Source organism: Rhinichthys klamathensis, unplaced genomic scaffold, assembly GCF_029890125.1.
Source record: "Rhinichthys klamathensis goyatoka isolate OS25496 unplaced genomic scaffold, OSU_Roscu_1.1 h1tg000231l_1, whole genome shotgun sequence".
NCBI lineage: Eukaryota > Metazoa > Chordata > Actinopteri > Cypriniformes > Leuciscidae > Rhinichthys > Rhinichthys klamathensis.
In genome coordinates, this window is record NW_026606755.1 from 1,701,425 (window position 1) to 1,723,349 (window position 21,925).

At 37.2% G+C, this 21,925-nt stretch overlaps 1 protein-coding gene across 1 annotated transcript in view; it reads right to left on the bottom strand.

Annotated features, from left to right (window-relative positions):
* The window catches only part of plxna3 (plexin A3), a 177,439-nt gene that overhangs the window by 137,538 nt on the left and 17,976 nt on the right, over positions 1 to 21,925 (bottom strand). The window contains exon 3 of the mRNA XM_056265275.1: positions 20,910 to 21,092. Within this exon, the coding sequence (XP_056121250.1) occupies positions 20,910 to 21,092 (183 nt within the window). The remainder of the gene's footprint in view (positions 1 to 20,909; positions 21,093 to 21,925) is intronic.

Below are 21,925 nucleotides of genomic sequence, written 5' to 3' on the forward strand. Positions count from 1 at the left end.
AAGCTAATTACATTGGACAAACCATATCCATATCTAAATACTCACAGCGGATTGCTTTCCATTATTGGCATGCCAGACAGGCAGAAAAGCTTCTATCAACACAGAGGGAAAAGGAAAAGCGTAAACAACCCGGATTTCGAACCGGCACATGCGGATGCCGGAAAGGCCAAACTGCTGTCGTCCTGACATGAGACACACGCGAGACCTGCTAAATGTAAAACGGCTGACTGTATATACACAGATCCCAAAGCTTTTGCCCAATGATTTTCCATGATTTTTCCATTACTATTCCATGATAAATGGATTAAGACTTGTAAAAATTATTTTAAAGAGCAATTTCACAAAAAACGTGTGTGTGTGTGTGTGTATACACTACCGTTCAAAAGTTTGGGGTCAGTGAGAATTTTATTTTTTATTTTTTGTAGGAAAGAAATCAATACTTTTATTTATCAAGGAATAATTAATTTGATCGAAAGTGACAGTAAAGACATTTATAATGTTACAAAAGTCTTTTGAACTTCCTATTCATCAAAGAATCCTAAAAAAAAAAAAAAAAAAAAAACTTTACAACTGACAGACCAACAACTGTTTCAACATTGATAATAATAATAAATGTTTCTTGAGCATCAAATCCTCATATTATACTGATTTGTGAAGGATCATTTGACACTGAAGACACTGACACTGGTGATGCTGAAAATTCAGCTTTGATCACAGGAATAAATTACACTTTACTATATATTCACACAGAAAACAGCTGATTTACACTGGAATAATATTTAATACTATAACTGATTTTTGTTGTATTTTTAATCAAATAAGCGCAGCCATGGTTAGCAGAAGAGAATTCTTTTAAAAGTATTTAAAATCGTACCGACCCCAAACTTTTGAACGGTAGTGTATATATATATATATTAGTGCTGGGCAAGTTAACGCGTTATTATCGCGTTAACGCATTTATTAATTAATGCCGACAATTTTTTTATCGCGCGTTAACGCAGTTTTTTTTAATTATTATTTTGAAAGTCCGTTGCTCACTGGCTCTGAATACACATAGGCCTACAGTCAAACCATGATCACAGGAGGGGTGGGATGTTGGTCAGCCAGCAAATAACCCACCCAAACAAGCAGTGGAGAGGCTTTGGCAGGTTCTCTAGGTGAACAAAAAGGGAGACAGCGCTCCGCGAGTGAATGACAGGCGCTCTATGGATAGTAACCATGGCAACGGATTCTGTGCGCTACGCAGCTGTAGCCTTTTTAACTTAAATAAAAATTATACATAACTTTACCTGATGTGCCAGCGTGTAGTTAAGCGGGGATGCTCTGCCATGTGAATTCCCTCCTGTTGATGTCCTGATATCTATTTAGATTCTGGAAACTCACAAACAGCGAGCCGAGGATCAGTCTCTCTTCCAATGATTTGTGCTGCGCGTCGTGTACAAAAAGTTAGACAATTCAACTTCGGCAACGCGCGGGCGCGTGCGTGAGGCGAGCATGACTGCAACAGTTTCACAGGAACGCACCCGCTTGTCGCTGCACCTGTGCTCGACCACTTCACCTCACTCTAGGCTGATTTATACTTCTGCGTCGGACCTACGCCGGAGCCTCTACGCTATAGACTACGCGTTGGTTTTCATTTATATATCTGCGTCGTTGTCCGCGTTGACGCGCAATTACACATGTAGAGGGAGAGTGTGAAACCCGGGGAGCGGTTCTAGCAATCACAGCGCTTGCGGTACGCGTAGAATTGACGTTACATTTTTGGAGAGATGCACGTCAGGGTACGCGCGCTACACAGCTACGGCGTGAGTTCGACGCAGAAGTATAAATTGGGCTTTACCTCTGTTTAATGTAATCTTACGTGGGAAACCATGGCATGCCATGACCAAACCTAAGCTGCTATCAGAGAAGTAACGTTGGTCGACTTATATCTGTAGTGATCATGACCCTTTGACTATAGACTGTTTCTGCTGCTCCCTGATACAAGATACCTGTTCAGAAAAAAAGAAACTCTTTTAACAAGCTAGATAAAAGGTAATGCCCTGGCAGTGGCAAATAGCTTTGTTTAAATATTTGATTTGATTACATTAATGTTTAAGTTGAGATTTACAAGAAATATTTTATTGATACTGTGTAAAGGGAATACTGCTGGTATAAAAGCACCTTATTTGTTTAAAGTTTTTGCCAACCACATGTTATTGCACTTTTGTAGCAGTACATTTAAATCAAAAGTGCGCAATACACTACTTTAGAATTCATTATTCAATTTTGCGCGTAACAATGCGATTAATCGCGATTAATCGCAAGAAAATCATGCGATTAATCGCGGTTAAATTTTTTAATCGTTGCCCAGCACTAATATATATATATATATATATATATATATATATATATATATATATATATATAAATGACTTAAATGCAGATTTTAATGTGCTTGAGAACATTACTAATATAATAATGAATTAATAATGTGGTAATATTATAATAAATATGGACAAATAATATATATATATATATATATATATATATATATATATATATATATATATATATAACATACACACACACAATATAAATATAATATTAATATTATATACATACACACACAGTGTATATATATTTATATACACACATGAGGATATATTAGTGCTGTCAAATCGATTAATTGCATCTAACAAAGGTTTTTGTTTACATAATATATGTGTGCATATTTATTATTATATTTCTATATATTATACATGTCTGTGTGTGTATATATATATATATATATATATATATATATATATATATATATAGTATATATACACACACACACACACACACACAGAGAGACATATATAATATATATAAATATATTACAGACACATATATTATGCGATGAATCGATTTGACAGCCCTAGTATATTATATAAAATTATTATATTAATATAATAATAATATATTTTATTTATAATGCACTTTTCATTTGCGAACAAATCTCAAAGTGCTACAGCAAACATATTTCAAAAGTAAAAACAGGGGCAAGAAAAAGAAAACGTAAAAACAGTTCAATTCTGTATTAGTTGTAGCTAAAGTCTTTAAGCCTTAATATAAATATACTATATATATTTTTTATTATTATTTATAATTAGGCTGTGAAGCATACGCATCCAAAAAATACCTAATATAGGTGCAAACAACAAAATCTAAATCAATAAAATGTTGACACGTTGTGCTTGTGTTTTTATGAATCACTAAGCCTCATTATTGTTAAAAACAAAAAGCAATGATATTTCCAGGTATTACATGAACGCGTCTAAAAAGATCTCGAAAAAAAAACAACAACAGGAAAACAAAGAACATCTGTGAAGCCAAAAACCACGAACCAGCAGATGGACGCCCAACCTGTGTAAACAAAAACAAAGCAACCTGCAACTTCTGTTCGTTTAAGATCATGGATCGTAAAGCGTCATTCATAAACAAAAGAAACGAGCGCAACAACCGCTTTTAAAGCGTTCTTTACCCAACACTGAACATTTGCTCCAGTATTTCAGCAGGTATGTGCTTTCAGCATTTTGTGAGCGTTTCTTTCAAAGAAACAGAAGGGAAGCCTGTGACGGAGAGAATAAGAGCAGTGTGTGTGATCGTGGCACGCAGGTCATCCACAGAGCTCTCCTTTGTGAAATTCATTATTAAATAACTCATCTCTAATCATGGGACAAGAAGACCATTTGTAAGGGGAGTTTTTGGAGACCCCTTTCTACTTATCTCTTTAGCAGGACAGAGTGTGCATTCAACCGTCTGAAGACTAGCACTATCTTAAATCAGACGGCTTGTTTGTAAGAGACATTTGCTCTCAGTCTGGCCGACGCTAGCGTGCCAAAACCACAACAGCCACTCTCCGTGTAACCTTATAGCGTGAAGTCTACGATGCTGTAAAGCTGAATTCATAAGCAACGGGAGTATATCCGATCCGCTCTTAACAAAATAGCATTACAGTTTAATATCAAGAGTCCTTCCGCCACCAAATATGGATTTAAATCTATACAGCCACACACTACTGGGTTTATTAGTCGTTTTAATGCATCTGTACTCCTCCTGGGCAGTAAATGGCACGAAGGTTGCGGGTCGCTCGAGGAGGAGAAACAAATGGCAAATCTTATGGCTCATTTTAAGCACGCAACTCCAAGGTTAGCACCTCCAGCAACTCCAAGGTTATGATGCTTGTCTGAATGACTAGCTGTTTAAATTGTGTTAAAGTTCACCCGAAAAATGAAAAATTCTGTCATCATTTACTCACCCTTGTGTCGTTCAGAACCTGTAAGACTTTTTTTCATCTTTGGAAACACACATGAAGATCTTTTTGATGAAATCTGAGAGCTTTCTGTCCCTCCATTGACAGCTACGCTTAAAGAGATTGTAAAACTAATCCTGAGGGCTTTAGTCCTAATTTTCTGAAGAGACTTGATTGCTCAATTAAATATACAATTATTATAAGGTAAATTATTATTTAAACACACACGGCTGTTTAAAAGTTTGGGGTCGGGAAGACTTTTTTTTATAGAAAATAACACTTTTATTCAACACGGACACATTAAAGTGATCAAAAGTGACTGTAGACAATGACATTACAAAAGATTTCTATTTCTAATAAATGCTGTTCTTTTGAACTTTCTAGTAATCAAAGAATCCTGAAAAAAATACATCAAAAATATTAAGCAGCACGACTGTTTTCAATGTTGCTAATAAGAAATGTTTCTTGAGCAGCAAACAGAATTTTCATACCTTTATTTGATTTTTTTTTTTATAATAATATAATTTTTTAATTTTGTTGGTTTTGTTTAGAATCTTTTGTTTTTAACTCTAGTGGTCCATAATGTGAAGCTGCGCCTACACAACTTGTTTACTGGTTAACAGTCTTTTGGTTTGTGTATCGAGTAAAAAAAAAAAATGTAAAAAAAAATATTTTATTTGTAAAAAGTATTTACTGGATTTACCCATAATAGGCATTGCCACAGGGTTATTAAATATCCAAACCTAATTTTTCCATTGAATTTCCAGCATAGTGACAAACACCGTTACGGTGATATAAAATGACTCACAGCATGAAATAAGATTCTGTTTATACCGCCCATGTGTATTCTACTGAGTTTGTGAATCACAGTAAGTCGGCCACTTGCCCAGGGCCTTTACGTCACACGGCCCCAGACAGGTGCTTAAGAGCTGCCCTCCTAAACACCGAGCTTCCATTTCTGAGATGCGTCTGTCTTGACCTTTAATGAAATTATCAAGCCTCCCATTCAATTATGACATGAGGCACAAGATAAGCGTCGCGTCCGCGCAGCAGGTGGACCTGACCGGACTAATCCTACAATACTACACATATAAGTGCTTGTGTTCATTAGCTTGTACCTGCGAGAGCCAGGGCGCGGAGTTAAAGTGATTACTGCCAATGTGTGGACATACACCGAGCCAAATGACACTGACAGTGACCACCAGATCAATGCAGTGGTAGCAGCTTCATTCCTGCTCTGCACCTGATGATAACGGCAGTGGCTCAGTGGTTCATGTGGGTTGTCTACAAACCGGAAGGTTGGTGGTTCAATCCCCGGTTCCACCTGACCAAGTGTCGAGGTGTCCATGAGCTGGATTTACCCATAATAGGCATTATGGGTAAATAATGAGCTGGATGGGTAAATAACCGACGAGCTGGATGGCGCCTTGCATGGCTGACACCGCCGTCGGTGTGTGAATGAGTGAGTGAATGGGTGAATGTGAGGCAATATGTAAAGCGTTTTGGTGGCCATTGGGTCTGTGAAAGCGCTATATAAATGCAGTCCATTTACCATGATGTCAGCTTATGGCCGATCATCACATTAAAGCCGGGCTATTCAATTGGCGGCCCGTGGGCCACATGCGGCCCGCCAATCATCTCCATCCGGCCCCCAACCGCCCTCCTCCTCTTATCCTGGTGGTGCGGTTAAATTTGTTTAGATATGCGCGTGGCCGCAGTGGCGCCTGCAGCTGTACGGATATACGTATTCTGCGTACCATGAGCGCTCAGACTGAACTGAGAAACGTTTCTCAAGTTTACTTTGAACTTCGCAGCATAGTGTATAACGGAACGCAAGCTTACAGGAGTTGCGTTTACTCCCGGTCCCGGACACTATTATTTAACAGCGTTGATACATCTAGTGAGAAGCGGTTCAATTCAACACACCTGTCTGTTACAAGCCACAAATCACTCAATGATTTAACAGTTTTAAATCGGATGAAACAGCCTCAACATTCCAACGCGACTGATGAGGTAAACAGCAGAAACATTGTGCCATGAATGAATTAGAAGACTTTAAATCCCTTAATCACCAGCCTTACAAACATTTACCATGAATGTACTGTAGTAATTTACCATAGTTTGGGCAGAAATTTGGAATATTTAATACTTAGTTATAGTAAGAGTTGGGTATCGAGAACTGGTTCCATTTTAGAACCGGTAACAAATTTCCCAAAACCGGGGATTCGATAAGAAGCACGCATTATGATTCCTCTTATCGATTCCTGACTTTGGGACAGTTGCAAATTCGTTATTTCAAATGTAGGCGCGTGGCAAGCACGTTCATAATAGAAGCGACGAGCATGCGGTGCGTGGCGCTCTTTTTTGCAGGCGCGCAGGTCATGTGACAAAAAACAACGACCTTTCTGTAACATCGAAAGCTCGGCCAAACAGCTGATCATAGCTGAACAGGGCATGTTTTTATTTCTCATCTCCATAAATATATCTAGTAGCCTAGTAAAGCTAATGCGAGGGCTATAAATCAATTAATCCTTTGCTGATACGTCCTCGTCTGCATCATGGAGAGCGCAGTTCATGGTTGCATAGCAACGACAGACGCCACGGGAGCGCAAGCGCTTGTGGAAAGGAGGAGAAAGCGGCGCGGCCCCGCTTCTCCATGCATTTTTAGACGCGATATGTGAACGGTCCCTAATTCAGGAATCTATGTGGCTTAAAATCGTTTTTGTTTTGTTTAAAATGGAGATCACGATTACATACATCAGACAACTACATATGTATAGTCTAATAGTCTTTCTTTTTAAAAACTCATTTGAATCATTAATTCAAACACTATTACTCCAGTAAAACAAGTATTTATGAATTAATTAATGTAATCAACACCTTTATATGAAGAGACTCCTTTCACTTTAGCCATTTTATTGGATATTGCTTAAAATTGGCAAGAATAAAAGGTAGAAATATTTATTCTTCAAGTATTTGCCCTTTTTTCTCTCTCCAAAAAATATTGGAATCGGAAACGAATCGATAAGAACCGGATTCGATAAGCAGAATCGGAATTGGAATCGCTAAAAATGAAACGATACCCAACCCTAATAGTAAATTATATTGCATTAGATTTATTAGGTGGGTAGAGGAATTTATAATTCGTTGTGTGTATAGTTTTTACCTGTGTTTAGGCATTTCTCTATAGTGGTAGTGAGTAAATGAGTAGCCATGCATGGTTTTACCTGTGGTTACCAAGTCTCAGTGTCAGAATTTTTAATTTAAGCCTATAAGAATTATGAATAAAATATTTCTTACCAATAGCTATGAGCATGTATAATTTATATATTTGTACACAACTGTAAATAAGTTATTTATTATGGTCTTATAAATGTGCATACTGTTGGGTACCACATTTCCAAGTAAATACAATACTTTTTTGGTTTAATTTAGCTTATTTATTAATACGGTTATGTTTCAATAAATAATAAAAAATGTTTCAATAAATCAGCTAAACCCACCGGCCCTCCTCAACTTTTCGATTCAATAATCCGGCACTCGAATGAAGCTAATTGAATAGCCCTGCATTAAAGGGATAGTTCACCAAAAAATGAAAATTCTGTCATCATTTACTCACTCTCAAGTTGTTTAAAAAATTTATGAGTTTCTTTCTTCTGCTGAACACAAAAGAAGATATTTTGAAGAATGTCGGAACCAAACAGTTGATGGACCCCATTGACTTCCATGGTATTTCCCCATACTATAGAAGTCAATGGGGCCCATCAACTGTTTGGTTACCCATATTCTTCAAAATATCTTTGTAATATAAAAATGCCAGCAAGTTGCATTGAATGCAACTGATGCCAAACGTCACTGTAGTCAGAACCACATAAATCCAAATATCTTCACTGACAGCTCGCAGAAAGTGTTTAATGTGGATACATCACGAACATTAGCTCATTACCTTTTTTATAAAAGTCTAAATTTCTATTTACAGGCATGTAGAGAAGTACTTGACCCAAGTTTTTCACTTAAGTTTCCATTACTTACACTTTACCAGAATCTCGTCCTAATCGTGTTGTGATCAAAAGCAGCCACGTTGGAAAGTCTAAAAGTAAGGTTCACCTCAAGCTTGGGTGCGGTACAGTATTATTTTAATGCCAGACACAATTACAGTGTGCCGCTACAGCACAATCCACACAGCTGAATCGGCCCAAACGGAGCCTGACGTTTATGGGTCTTTGGGACTGAATCAGACAAAATGTCAAAATTAAACAGCGGTTTCTAATAAATCCAGTGACATTTCAATGACATTTTTAGCCATGTGAAACACTTGAAATCAATAGACTCACTCTAAACACAGTTTAAAGCATAAAACGATCATTAATTTGAAGAAATCAGCACCATGAAGTCTAAGAAACACAATCGCAAAAAATGGATGATATTAAAAAGCATTATTAGGCATGCAAAAACACTACAGTAAAAGGAGAGGAGAACATTTTTAAGCCTCAGATATTTTAAAGCCATAAGATGCTTTGTTAAAAGGCCAATTCACACCGACGTTTCTTATTTTAAGTTCAAGTATTAAAGTTAATTAAATTAATAAAAAAAGAATAAAGCTAAATAGAAATATGTACAAATAAAAATGACAAATGCTCATAATAAAGACTAAAACTTAAATTAAAGGGATAGTTCACTTTGAAATTAATTTTTGGTATGTTTTAGCTTACCTCAAGGGCATCCAAGATGTAGGTGTCTTTGTTTCCGCAGTAGTTTCAATTTTGATATTTTTAGGTCAAACCGTTCTTGTCGGTCATAATGTAGGTCTATGGTCACCACCTCAAAGAGCATGCACAAAGAAGTCCAAATTAAACATGATTTAATGACTCGTAAATGTAAGTACACAGTGATGGCCTGAGACACGAAACGAGCGGTTTGTGTGAGAAAACGAACAGTATTTATATCGTTTTTACCTCTTGTAAAGCACAGACCGAAGCGCCGGCGCCCTCAGATCACTTGGACGTGACTGTGTTTACAAGAGGTAAAAACGATATAAATACTGTTCGTTTTCTCACACAAACCGCTCGTTTCGTGTCTTAGGCCATCAATGTGTACTTACATTTACGAGTCATTAAATCATGTTTAATTTGGACTTCTCTGTGCATGCTCTTTGAGGTGGTGACCATAGACCTGCATTATATGACTGACAGACAAGAACGGTTTGACCTAAAAATATCAAAATGGAAAATACTGCGGAAACAAAGACACCTACATCTTGGATGCCCTTGAGGAAAGCTAAAACTATAAAGTGAACTATCCCTTTAAAATGAAAACTGAAAATATACAAATAAAAGCTTATTCAAAATGTTTATATATAATGCAATATAAGCAATAATAAATGAATAATTACATATGTATCATTTACCAATAAATCACAAACTATTATTCTACCAAACAGGCTTTTAACAGTTACCAAACAATAGCAAGTGTGTGTGTAAAGCAGCCATTTTAAGCCAAAATATCAATCTTAAAGTAGACCTTCAGAACTTTATACTTTAGAAAGCATTTTAGTAATTGATGAACACAATTAAGGTGGCCTAAAAAGCCGCATCAAATATTTAAATGCAGCAAATTTAGCAAGTGCTCAGACGGCCCAAACACGTCACCGTGAGCGCTCGAGAAATCATCCAGCAGCCGCTGTCTGTCGCTGCTCCACCGAGGAGAGCAACACATCTGTTACCCACGTAGAAACCAGTCGTCTAATTAAAAGAGTTGAGCAAGACTCCAACTCCAACAATCTCCCGGCCTCGCTCTTAATGATACGGACGAGTGCTGATCAAGGGGCTTCGTTATCAAGCGCTTGTGATGCATTGCAGGTCGACGCTCCCGCGGCCCGAGATACGACGCATCCCTCCCCGCCTCGTTCCGTGACAGCGGATTTACGGCAAACAGATTTAGCCATGATCAAACGTGGCTGAGGGCCGAACCCGCTCGTAAATCAGCCTCCCGGCCATTTCCCCGCCCGCGCCACGCTCTTTTGCTCGCCGTGAGCTGATTTATCCCGCTAAATTAGCTCCAATTTCCAGCCCAATCGCACTTGGATTTGAATACAGCAAAAATGAGGCACAAAATGGCAGATGGAGTGGACCGTTTTGACCTTTAATATGCATTTGGGTCGGGCTGCTTTCTGAAGTCTCCATCCTCGGAAGACAAAGATGCTAACATGGCGAAATAGAAAAGCTGAGGGGGAAAAAAGGCAGGTGATGATGAAGAAGAAATTCAAATACTTGCAGCTCATGCATGATTATGAGGATTAGAGTGACTCAGATGATGGTGCTCAGGGGCGTAGCAGCCATTATACAAGTGGGGGGGACAAAATGGTGTGGTGATGTGACCCAAAGGTCAGTCCTTCCAGAAAAATGCGGAGTTTTTTTTGTGATTGTTGCGGGCAAAAATCCTTGATTATGCGGCACGTTTTCTTAAAAAATGCGATGGAATATGCAGGATATTTGCAATTTTATGTGATGAAATTGCGGGAACTTGCAAAAACTGCGGTTTGATGAAAAAGAGAAAAACTGTTCTCACTACTACTACCTTAATGTAAAGAGTCATTTCTTATTACTTCCTATGATAAGCAAACATACTACATCACAGAAAGTGCTGGAATATTTCATCTAGTTTTATTTTTTGTTTTATAAACTTACAAAACATTGATGAGTCAAACAAGTTCTGTAGCTTTACAAAAGGAATATGCTACAACTTCTGTAAAAATGAATAAATAAAATATGAAAAAAATGTTTCCTGTTTTACAGCTTTTCAATGATGTTCATGTCGCGTAATTACATCACTTCATAATGTTCCCATGGCAACAGGGGTAAATGGCTGCTCTTGTGTGAAGTAAACGCAACCTTTTTTTAACTTTCTGCTAAGATATGTGACTTTTTTTGCAACAAAAATGCGGGGATTATGAAATCATGCAAGCCCCACATATTTTGCGTGGAAATCGTCAATTTATGCGACAAAAGTGCGGCGTATTTGAAAAAATGCCCCCGCATAAATATGCAGACTTTGGCTGATTATGCATTGAATCATGCGATCGCATAATCGCGTTTTTCTGGAGGGACTGAAAGGTGATGTTCATAATAATAAATTCTAGATGGAATAGCAATTGGCATTTTACAGCACCCTAGTGCCAATTTTGGGAACATGCCATGATAGCTTAACAACCTATTTTTGTGAAATCATACTCGAAATAAAAAAAAATACTGCAGGACTTGGGACTTTCAGACCACTGTGGACATCTATACTTTATTTTTATGAAATAATGATATTTTATGATATTTATTATATTTCAGTTAAACTACACTTGAACAACTTGTATCTTACTTAACAGTTGGACCAAAAAAAAAGTGTTCAATGAGTAGGCTATACAGATTACATCTAGCCTACAGTAATTTTATACAACAGACATTTTATAAAAATATATCAATAAAACCTAATCAATGTATTCGGTATTGGACATCAATTTAACATTGACATTAGATGTTGAATTTACATTGAATTTTGGTCACCCGACGTCGCAACCAAAATTTAACCAAATCAACGTCTTTTGACGTGTGCCTGCTGGGAATAATCTGTTATGTCTCATTTAACAGACTATAGACGCTTTTGTCCAAAGCAACAAGTAGGAGAGCATTTACACACACTCGGCACAATCCGGCGCGACGTGACGAGGTCCATACGGGTTACACGTCTTACTGCGTTACAGTAGGTTAAATCATAACAAGGAAACTTTACGTGTGATTCATGTCATCGCGTCGCGACATACTGTAACACATTAAACTTACAGTGTGTGTTTGAAAAAAAATAATGTAATCGTCCTCTGCTTTTTTCCTGGGGTGCATTAGACGGCCAAACAGGAAAGCGACTAAACGAACACGAAAATTCGCAAGAGCAACAAGAGATTTGAAGCTCATGGCAGACGCGCCCTAGATGCTTCGCGCTGTGATTGGCTGAATGTTAGCTCACTCAAGTCTAAGTAAAAAATCAGAGAACACAGGCGGAAATATTGGCGCTGGGTCAAAAAAAATGCGGGGGACAGAATCACCTGTTTCTAAAAGTGCGGGGGACGTGTCCCCCCCGTCCCCCCCGGTTGCTACGCCCCTGATGGTGCTCATAAGAAACCCTCCGTTATTGTGTGTGCCGCGGCACACGGTTGCGGTGAAACACGGGGATTTGACGCTTTTTAAAGGCATTAATCAATTTGAACACTGAGACAGGGACACTAATCTGCCGGATTCAATCATGCATCATACGTCTACGATTGGGTGCAGAATGAGAATTTTCACCCTGGCGTAGGATATTTATCTTTATAAAACATAAACGTGATCACACCGGAGCACAGGCGGCATGTGTAATAGGATCCGTTTCTTCATATAAAAATTGCTCAATTACATTTGCAATAGTGTTCTAGCATACTACTCTTACTATATGCATGTAGGCTATATGTGATATTATAAAACAGATAGTTCCGGTCCTTGATTCTGATTGGTTGAGCCGCGTGCGTTCTAAGTTGTTGTAAATTTCTCTACAAACATACAGTACACCTGTGACCTCATTACATTAGTATTACTGTGCCACTGCATCTAAATATTCAAATAAATATTTTTATGGACTAATCATTTTATAAAAGCAATAAGCAACGTGAAAATTTACTGTGAATTTAACAACGCCCCTTAGCTGTTCTAAATTCACTGTAAACCACGGCTTCTTGCTTAATTTGGTAGGCTATGCATGGAAAACCAATGTGTTGCCAAAATTGCCAATGTGTAATTGACAAGAGCACACTGCAGAAGATACTCTATCCCACCATGCAATGCGCTTGACCTGACCTTCCAATTTAAGTGGGATGAACAACCTCAGTGTCATGCAAGATCATATCCAAGTAGGATCCAAGATTTTTTTTAAACAAAAATATAATATATTTGTATATATATATATATATATATAACATAAAAATATATGTCTTTTAAAATGACATATCGCATTAGTGATGCAAAATATGGTAAATTAATAATTTCCCTTTGTGCTTTCAGTTAGCATGATAAGAGAAAAGCTCTTTTGTTTAACAAGAAAACGATGCCATGATCGCTGCAAAATTAATTAAAAGTAAAATCGAAATAAAATAGATTGCTTGTGGTTTAGAGGCAAAATGTGCAGCCAATCATCTGAGTGAATTATTCAGGTCACATGACTTTTTATTAGCGTGCATTATCTAGGAATAAATGTGTTTTCAGTTTATGCGCATGCATGTTTTCTAACCAAATGAATAAAAATAAAAAACTCATGCAAACTTTTTTTTATGCAATTTGCTTAATTTGTGCTTTTTTAGTTCAAAATTTGCTGACAAATATTATATGGATGAAATCCTAGCTCATGTGGCATACAATGGTTTGAAATATTTACACGGGAATAATGCCTGCGGTTTCCCTATTTTTAACAAATAGCATGAAGAACACAGTGTATTATTCAGTATATCCTGAGCTAGTATTCCATTCCTAACACAACCAATAACTTCCTCCTTTTGTGAGTACAGGAAAGCCAAGGTCGAGGGGACGAGAGGTCAGCGCAGGATGGGCCATTTTGGTGATATACTACAGCTACCTTGAGATCCTTTTAGCTGCTAAATAGACCATACAATAAACCAACATAAAAGAGCCTGATTAAGGATTCAATGGTAGACACGTACATCCATTTGTGCATGTAACACACTGATATACAGACACAGATCGCACACATGCACACGTTCACATTCGAACTGCCGGCTCGGCAAAGGTGTTCCATAAAAAAAAAAAAAAAATCCTGACAACCTTGGGTTTATTTCCCAGCGGTCAGATTATCTTCTGGCCGTCTCTGCTAAGGTTGAGACTGCAGAAGCCCCGCGGCTCTGTGACCGGCATGTGAAGAACACAGGTGCAGGGGGAAATAGCTCGCTGGCTGTATTTATTTTCATTTGCCTTTGCACTTGCTGCTAAATATCTCGGTCAGCCGGATATGGTGCCAGGATACCGGTTTAAATGCTTGCTTGTAAAAGTACAACAGGAGGGAAAGAATTCCTGCTAGACCAGACATGGATTCCTGGAATTGAAAGCCACAGGCACTAATGCTGTGCAGTGTTTCATACTGAAGGGACGCAAAATTAGAACTGTACATTGAGTTTTGCTGCCATGATGCTAGACTGTTATAACCAGTCAGAAAATAAAGGAATTGTTTACCCAAATGTGTAAATTATTTCATCATTTACTCACCCTCAAGTTGTTCTAAACCTGTATGCATTTCTTTCTTCTGCTGAACACAAAATAAGTTATTTTGAAGAAAGTGGGTAACTAAACAGTTGATGGGCCCCATTGACGTACATAGTATGGAAAAAAATAGAAGTCAAAATGGCCCATCAACTCTGTGTGGTAACAGACATTCTTCAAAATGTCTTTTGCGTTCAGCAGAAGAAAGAAATTCATACAGGTTTAGAACAACTTTGAGGAAATTTATTCAGTTTGTGTTGTGTTGACGCCCATTTCCTTCATATTTCGCTTTCAGCTCTGCGATTGGGGATCCAGCTGTGAAATTACAGAGCTCTTACAAGCAATAGCAAGTCAATGAGAGGCTAATTTTAAATGACAGGAAAATTGACCAATCATATCGACCCCGAAAAAAAAAAATTCTCTAAAAATACTGATAAAATGACTAGCTTTATTCGCTATGGAAAACGCAAGTAATGTTGCAAATTTATCATCCACACCATTTTCAAGATGAACTTTTAAAAGAAAAGCTGTGGTTAATCGGCAAAGGCAGACCTAGCCTACACCAGAGCTTAATTTTGTGCAGACAGCCAAAGCTTTTGAAATCATTTCAACCCCAGCAATTCTAATCGATACCCCTGTATGACAGCATCAAGAAGCTAAAGCTTTACTGCTGGACTTGTTCGCTGTTTGGGTCAGTTATTCAAAATCGAATAGGTCAAGTGTGTCAACTGATTTTATTCTGCCCGCCGCTACCATTGTTTCAAGTTTTATTTGATAAAACAGTCATTTTTCAGAAATCTGTAAATTTACCAACTAAGCGAACATTGTGCACATTTGCTGTGATTCTGTATAATAGTTTATTTTTTCCCCAAATCATACGTTTATTACTGTCTGTTACATTCATTTAATCGGCTGCTGTGAAAATTCCATGATCTCTGTTCACCGTCTATGATGTGGAAGTGTCTGTCGCTAATTTGCTTTGGTCTGAGCGCAGTCATGTGTCGGCTTATATTGCATTTTGTTGGTTTTGTGTGTAATATGTTTTGCAACCCGGCCAGTTGTCACCATATTCCGCTGAAATGCACACATAGGGCTGTGACGGTATTGGATTTTTTCTTACCGCAACAAATCAAGCGGTTTGGCAGTTAAAAATAACATTCGCTATATTATTTCAACATAAATATGAAACTAAATATGTTTTCTTTAATGAGTACAACATGTAAAGTAAAGAGAAATTTAATGTCGGAGCGGAGTTTGAGCGAACGCCGTTTTACCGGTGAGCATGTGAGGGAGAAGTGCGATTTTTGAATAATAATCTAATAATTCCCAGACTTGAAATGCCCATCTCTAGTATCCATAAGTTTTGGATGGATGATGCAATAGGCTATTTTGTTTTTGTGTTGAAAAATTATAATTATTAACACAGGTTAATAAACATAATATTACCAATAATAACATAAAATAATATTTATTTCTATAACTTTGTTGTTTTTTCAATATCTTTTAAGTTTAATAGGAATTATGGAACAGTTTGTGTCATCGTTTGTAACCCATTTTTTGTACAATAAAATATTGAAAGTTTGAACAAGTTGCGTTTGGACGAGTGTGTTTATATCCACGGACTGTTACCCGAAAAACAATGTCTAAAGAAATAGGAATCAAAGTTCAGCACAACTCACCAGAACTAAGCAATGTTGGGGCATGTTGAGCTCGCTTGTTCTTTCTGCAGCTTTTGCTAGCTCTGCGAGAAACTCCTCACCAATGTTCTGTTTGAATAATGTCATCCGGCTAGCACGTTAACTGTAACTTATAGCCTATACCACATAAGAGAAGTATCGCTATAAGCACTTGCAATTAAAATCCTTTACGTTATGCTTTTGTCCTTTATGCCTGTGTTTATATGCATGTAATTGATAAATATCTGTAAAAAATCTAATTAAAATTAAAACACAAACAAAGAAAAGAAAAGTGCGGTGATGTCGGTGATGACCTCAACACCGCGGTAGGCATCTCATTATTGCGGTTATCGTCACAGCCTATGCACACACTGATTGGGTGATGATGCAATTATCTGTAATGAGGATTTAAGGATAATGAGGATTTATTACATTTTGTTTTATTTTGGTGATAACTCTCAAACTCACTGTGCTGATTGCTTCTTGTATTTCTTGTCAAAGATAACTTATGCAGCACTAAAGAAGAAGACACGATAAGCTCGGCTGATTTTAGGCTGAGTTGACTTTTTTCCCAGTGAGGGAAGCGGGTGAGAGAGAGGGCCAATGTTCAAGAGTCACGCTTCACATCGCTATATATATATTGTGTTCTGTATGGCTCAGGTCTCTCATTGTAAGATTATTTTTACACCCGTTTCATTGGCATTTAGGTGAAAACTGTGTATGACCACAACAATAAGGCCTGAAGTATCATTCAGGTCTGGGAACTTTTAAGAGATCAAGTTTAGCATTACTAAGTATGAGAAAATGTAATAGCCAATTAAAGGCACTTTTTTTATAGGCAGAATGATTCAGAGAAACTAGATTATAACAAAACTCTTCAGTATTTTGACTCCAGCAGTCCAAACGACATCTCTACTGACTCAACTCGCAGCCAACTAGGGACAGGAAGCACTAAAGACTCATGGGTGATTTCCGTACAGCTTGAGAAAAGCGGCTTGCCGTCTCTTTTCTCTTGCCAAAACAAACAAGCCATTGCGAGGGGAGATACAGAGCAATTACCCAGCCTCCTCCTGTATTCTCTACACCACATTATAGCAGGTAACCCAACACTCTGAAAACCACTGTACACAATCACCACAACAGGCCTTTCACAGACCGTTTAAAGAGAGATAAATGATGCTTTTTGTGGCTAAATGAGTTATATGTAATCATCTATTCATGTCAAAGGAAGATTAGAAATTTCAGTAAAAACTATTTTTTTCTTGTGCCAAAGCCAGCATGTTCAAACACAATGCCGTTTTAGAAACTACTATGGTATTGGGCGCTAAGCAAAAATTAATTGTACTGTATTTATTCTTAATAGTTTTTTAGCTCATATACACAATATCAAAAAGTACACACATCCTGATGAATTCCTTCAATGATTCAAACAGATAATTAGTCTTTTTGAATGATCCATTAAAAGAGGTTAAAAGTTTGGGGTCAGGAAGATTTTATTTATTCATTTTTAAAGAATTAATACTTTTATTCAGCAAGGGTGCATTCAATTGTTCAAAAGTTTCAGTAAAGACAATTATAATGTTGCAAAAGATTTCTATTTCAAATAAATGCTGTTCCTTTTTAACTTTCTATCCAAAGAATCCTGAAAAAAAAGTATCACTGTTCCCACAAGAAAATATTAAGCAGCACAACTGTTTTCATCATTGATAATAATAAGAAATTTTTCTTAAAATGAGCAGCAAATCAGCATATTAGAATGATTTCTGAAGGATCATGTGACACTGAAGACTGGAGTAATGATGCTGAAAATTCAGCTTTGCATCACAAGAATACATTACATTTTAAAACATATTGCATAAGAGCATAATGAGCATAAGAGACTTCTTTTAAAAACATTTACATTCTTACAGATCCCAAATTTTCAAAAGTTTTCCCAAAAATACTGACGCTACTACTCTAAAATAATTATTTAGAGAAAAATTAGTAAACATATTTTTTATATATTACAAATGAATAAAAATACATTTTAATACAAGATCTTGTTTTGATGACAATTTTGGCTAATATATCAAGTTTTCGCTCTTCAATTTTAACCCCTTTTGCTAAGGGTTAAACATCAAGTTGTAAAATGTATACTTTTAGTTCCTGATATGAAATCTATTCCATTGATTACTTGTAAGCACACAGAAGTGATACAAACAGCAATATTAAGCTTGCAGGTGTGTTCAGTCATCCGATTCTGATGAGGAAATTCGAGTTTTCCCTAAATCTAGATCTAAATCCCTCCACACTTCCTCTACAGCTACTCCACATCTCCCGTTTACGGAGGAACAAACAGTACGTATATGAAATAACAACCAGAATCTGAGCGAGTCGCGTACACAAACCGTTTAGCATTTCATCCTGACAGAATGTTTGCAAGAAAATACAAACATTACGATTTCCCCACATCTCTGTTTATTGTGATTTGCGGTCAATATGAAGGCCATATGGATGAGGGAGCGTCTTTGCAACATCATATAATCTCCATCAACAAACAGAGCTGCTTATTATCAGCATGACCACAAGTGCTGTTTTCTGTTTATTAACAACGAACAATCGCACAACTCAAACTCAATCTCGGGATGTTATCCCTGTTTCCAAACAGTCTGATCTGCAGCGATCGCACCAGGGTTTCGAGAGGTATATCAGGACATGTTTAGACACAAACTCCTGTAAATAATCCGAAACAGGACGGCTCCCACAGGACTGACCCCTGCTCCCTCATTCCGATCGGAGAATGGATGCGATCGCATTTATATTCTCCAGCTGGGAGCTGGAACGGCGAAAGCACACAAACTGTAGCATATTTTCCTCCCCATCTACCTCATTTTAATTATGATGTCTGCTGAGAAAGAGCCAAGTCAGCTTCTCAGAGCGATTTCATCAGCCTCACATTTAATCTAATTCCTTTAATACTCTCAATGAACTGGAACTTAAAGCCGTTGCAAAGAAAAGTTCCATGGGATGACCTAATATAGGACACGTATCAGGCCGGTTGGCTGCTGAGTAATGTTAAACTTTAATGCCGACTGGGTCTCTCTCTCTCTCTCTCTTTTCATACACAGCTTGAACTATTTACAACCGGCCTAAAAAAACGACTCCACCCTCTTGCTTTGGCTCCCCCGAGGTTCAGTGTGCATATATGGGCCGAAATGCTAGCTATGAACGAGTCAAGCTGTTGTTTGAGGGGAAGAAAAAAGTTAGTAACTTCTGTGGAGAACCATCATAAACTCACCAGTGGGCATATTATTGTTTAAACATCCCCAGCTGTTGCCTGCTCTGGTCTGGACGAGTGAGTCACAAGGTGGTGCTTTTATTATGGCTTTGTTGGAGGTTTGTGTGCATGTTGGAATGAAGAGGAAAGGTCCTTTCTTTAGGTTGCAATAATTAAAGATAATTTACACTGACAGAAAAAAAGGTACGAAGCTGTCACTGGGGCAGTACCCTAATGTACAAAAGCAAAAAAGGTACATCTTTGTATCGTATTTACCTTAAAAGTACCTTAAAGGCACATATTAGAACATTTTACCTTGTACCTTAGGGTAGCTCTGTACCTTTTTTTCTGAGACTGCATAAATGGACTCGTTTGGGGTTCATCTGACCCCTATTGGACGTGTTTTCTAGGTGGTGTTTAAGAAAGACATATTCTTGTGTTCAAAATCAACTAGAAGGTGCACAACGCAAATTTGGATGGATGGATGGATGGATGGATGGATGGATGGATGGATGGATGGATGGATGGATGGATGGATGGATGGATGGATGGATGGATGGATGGATGGATGGATGGATGGATGGATGGATGGATGGATGGATGGATGGATGGATGGATGGATGGATGGATGGATGGATGGATGGATGGATGGATGGATGGATGGATGGATGGATGGAGTATTTTGGATCATATAAATGCAGAAAACAGACTTCTTTCAAAAACTTACAGACTCTAAATTCTGCCTCTCCAAATTGTGAAAAAGCTAGTCAAAAATTATATCTCTCTAATATTTAAGTCAACATAAAATTAAAAAAAAAATACAAAAAAAATACAAAAAAAAACACAAACTGCCCCATTTAGCTTTTTAATGCACACATACTGTTCATAAGATGCACATTATTTAAAAAAAAAAGTTTGCCTTTGTAATCATGAAAATGTAAAAAAACTTGCTCGACTTATATAATAAAAAATAAAAAAATAGAAACCCTTTTTCTTCTCTGCTGATATCACCAGTCCATCTTACTAGTTCAAATCCAACAGCCATACAAATATGTCAATCAAATCACAAATCAATCAATTCCCTATGGATAAAAACAAGTCTCAAGTTCTTGCAGAATATCCTGTTTCACTCTAAGAAACGCCACTTTACAAAAGTAATACACTGCACACACTGTTGACTTTGACCCTCCAATGTAGTTAATCATTACTGACGGATTAGAAGAATTCGTAACCGATTAGTCAGTCAGTGCACTTCAAATATAAGCAAACTCCCTTGAGCACATCTTCACCATATCACTATATGACCATCTATCACTATATTCCCAAACAACCAACTCCAAAAAGACACAGAAAGACCCAGGCGCTGCAATAACTGCGTAAAAGTCAGCGGTAAAACACACAGACTGGTTATTTCTTACCTTCTTGAGGTGGCCACTGCGAGTCCCCACGAACACCACCGAATAATCTCCGTATGTGTACGCAGCCACGGACGCCATCCCGTCAGAGCGGTCGTCGAACAGAGGAGTGCCCTCAATGACCCTCAATCCTCCGAGAGGCTGGTTCAGAACCAGGCCGCAGAAATCATCACCAATCTGCTTGGGCTACGGGACAGAAAACAACAATGAATGAAGAGTAATTAGTTATTATTTATAAGATTGTTTTTGTGTTCATATTCTGGCCTGAAATGGGCCATGTGTAGAAAAAAAAATAGACACTGGTAAAAAGTCTGAGCGTACATAAAAAATGTGACTTTTTAAAAATGAAACAATTATTAAACTGATGTATTATAAACAATGAATGGTGTAAAACTAAAATGAAGTATTTAAGATTCAATAAAAACAATTACATGATGAATCTGTTACAGTGGTTTGAAACAAAAATCACAAAACAAAAATAACAAATAATTACATTTTAAAAGTGAATGGTATAAAATAAATACAAAACAATAAAGATTCAGTAAAAACAACTAAATCACGATAGGGTTAGCTATTCTGTTACAGTGAAAAAATGTTATATATATATATTTTTTTTATTCAAAATTAAAAGAAAAAAGAAAAGAAAATATAGCCGTCTCGTTAATCTAAAAGTATTAAGTTAAACCATAGTGGCCCTTGTTAGTGCTTTTAAAATTTTTTGGGGACATTAAAGGAGTAGTTCACTTTTAAAAAAAACTTTTGCTGATAATTTACTCACCCCCATGTCATCCAAGATGTCCATGTCTTTCTTTCTTCAGTCGAAAAGAAAATAAGGTTGTTCATCAAAATGAACAAATCTTTTTTCAAGTCAATTGATTCATTTAACGACCGAAATGAACGAATTGACCCGGAAAAAGAACAGGAGAGTCACACAGAACAGAGCAAGGCGAGCATGTGAGCTTATAAAACTTAAACGTTGTTATTTTTTTTTTAAATGAGCGATCGTTTCGCTTGATAAG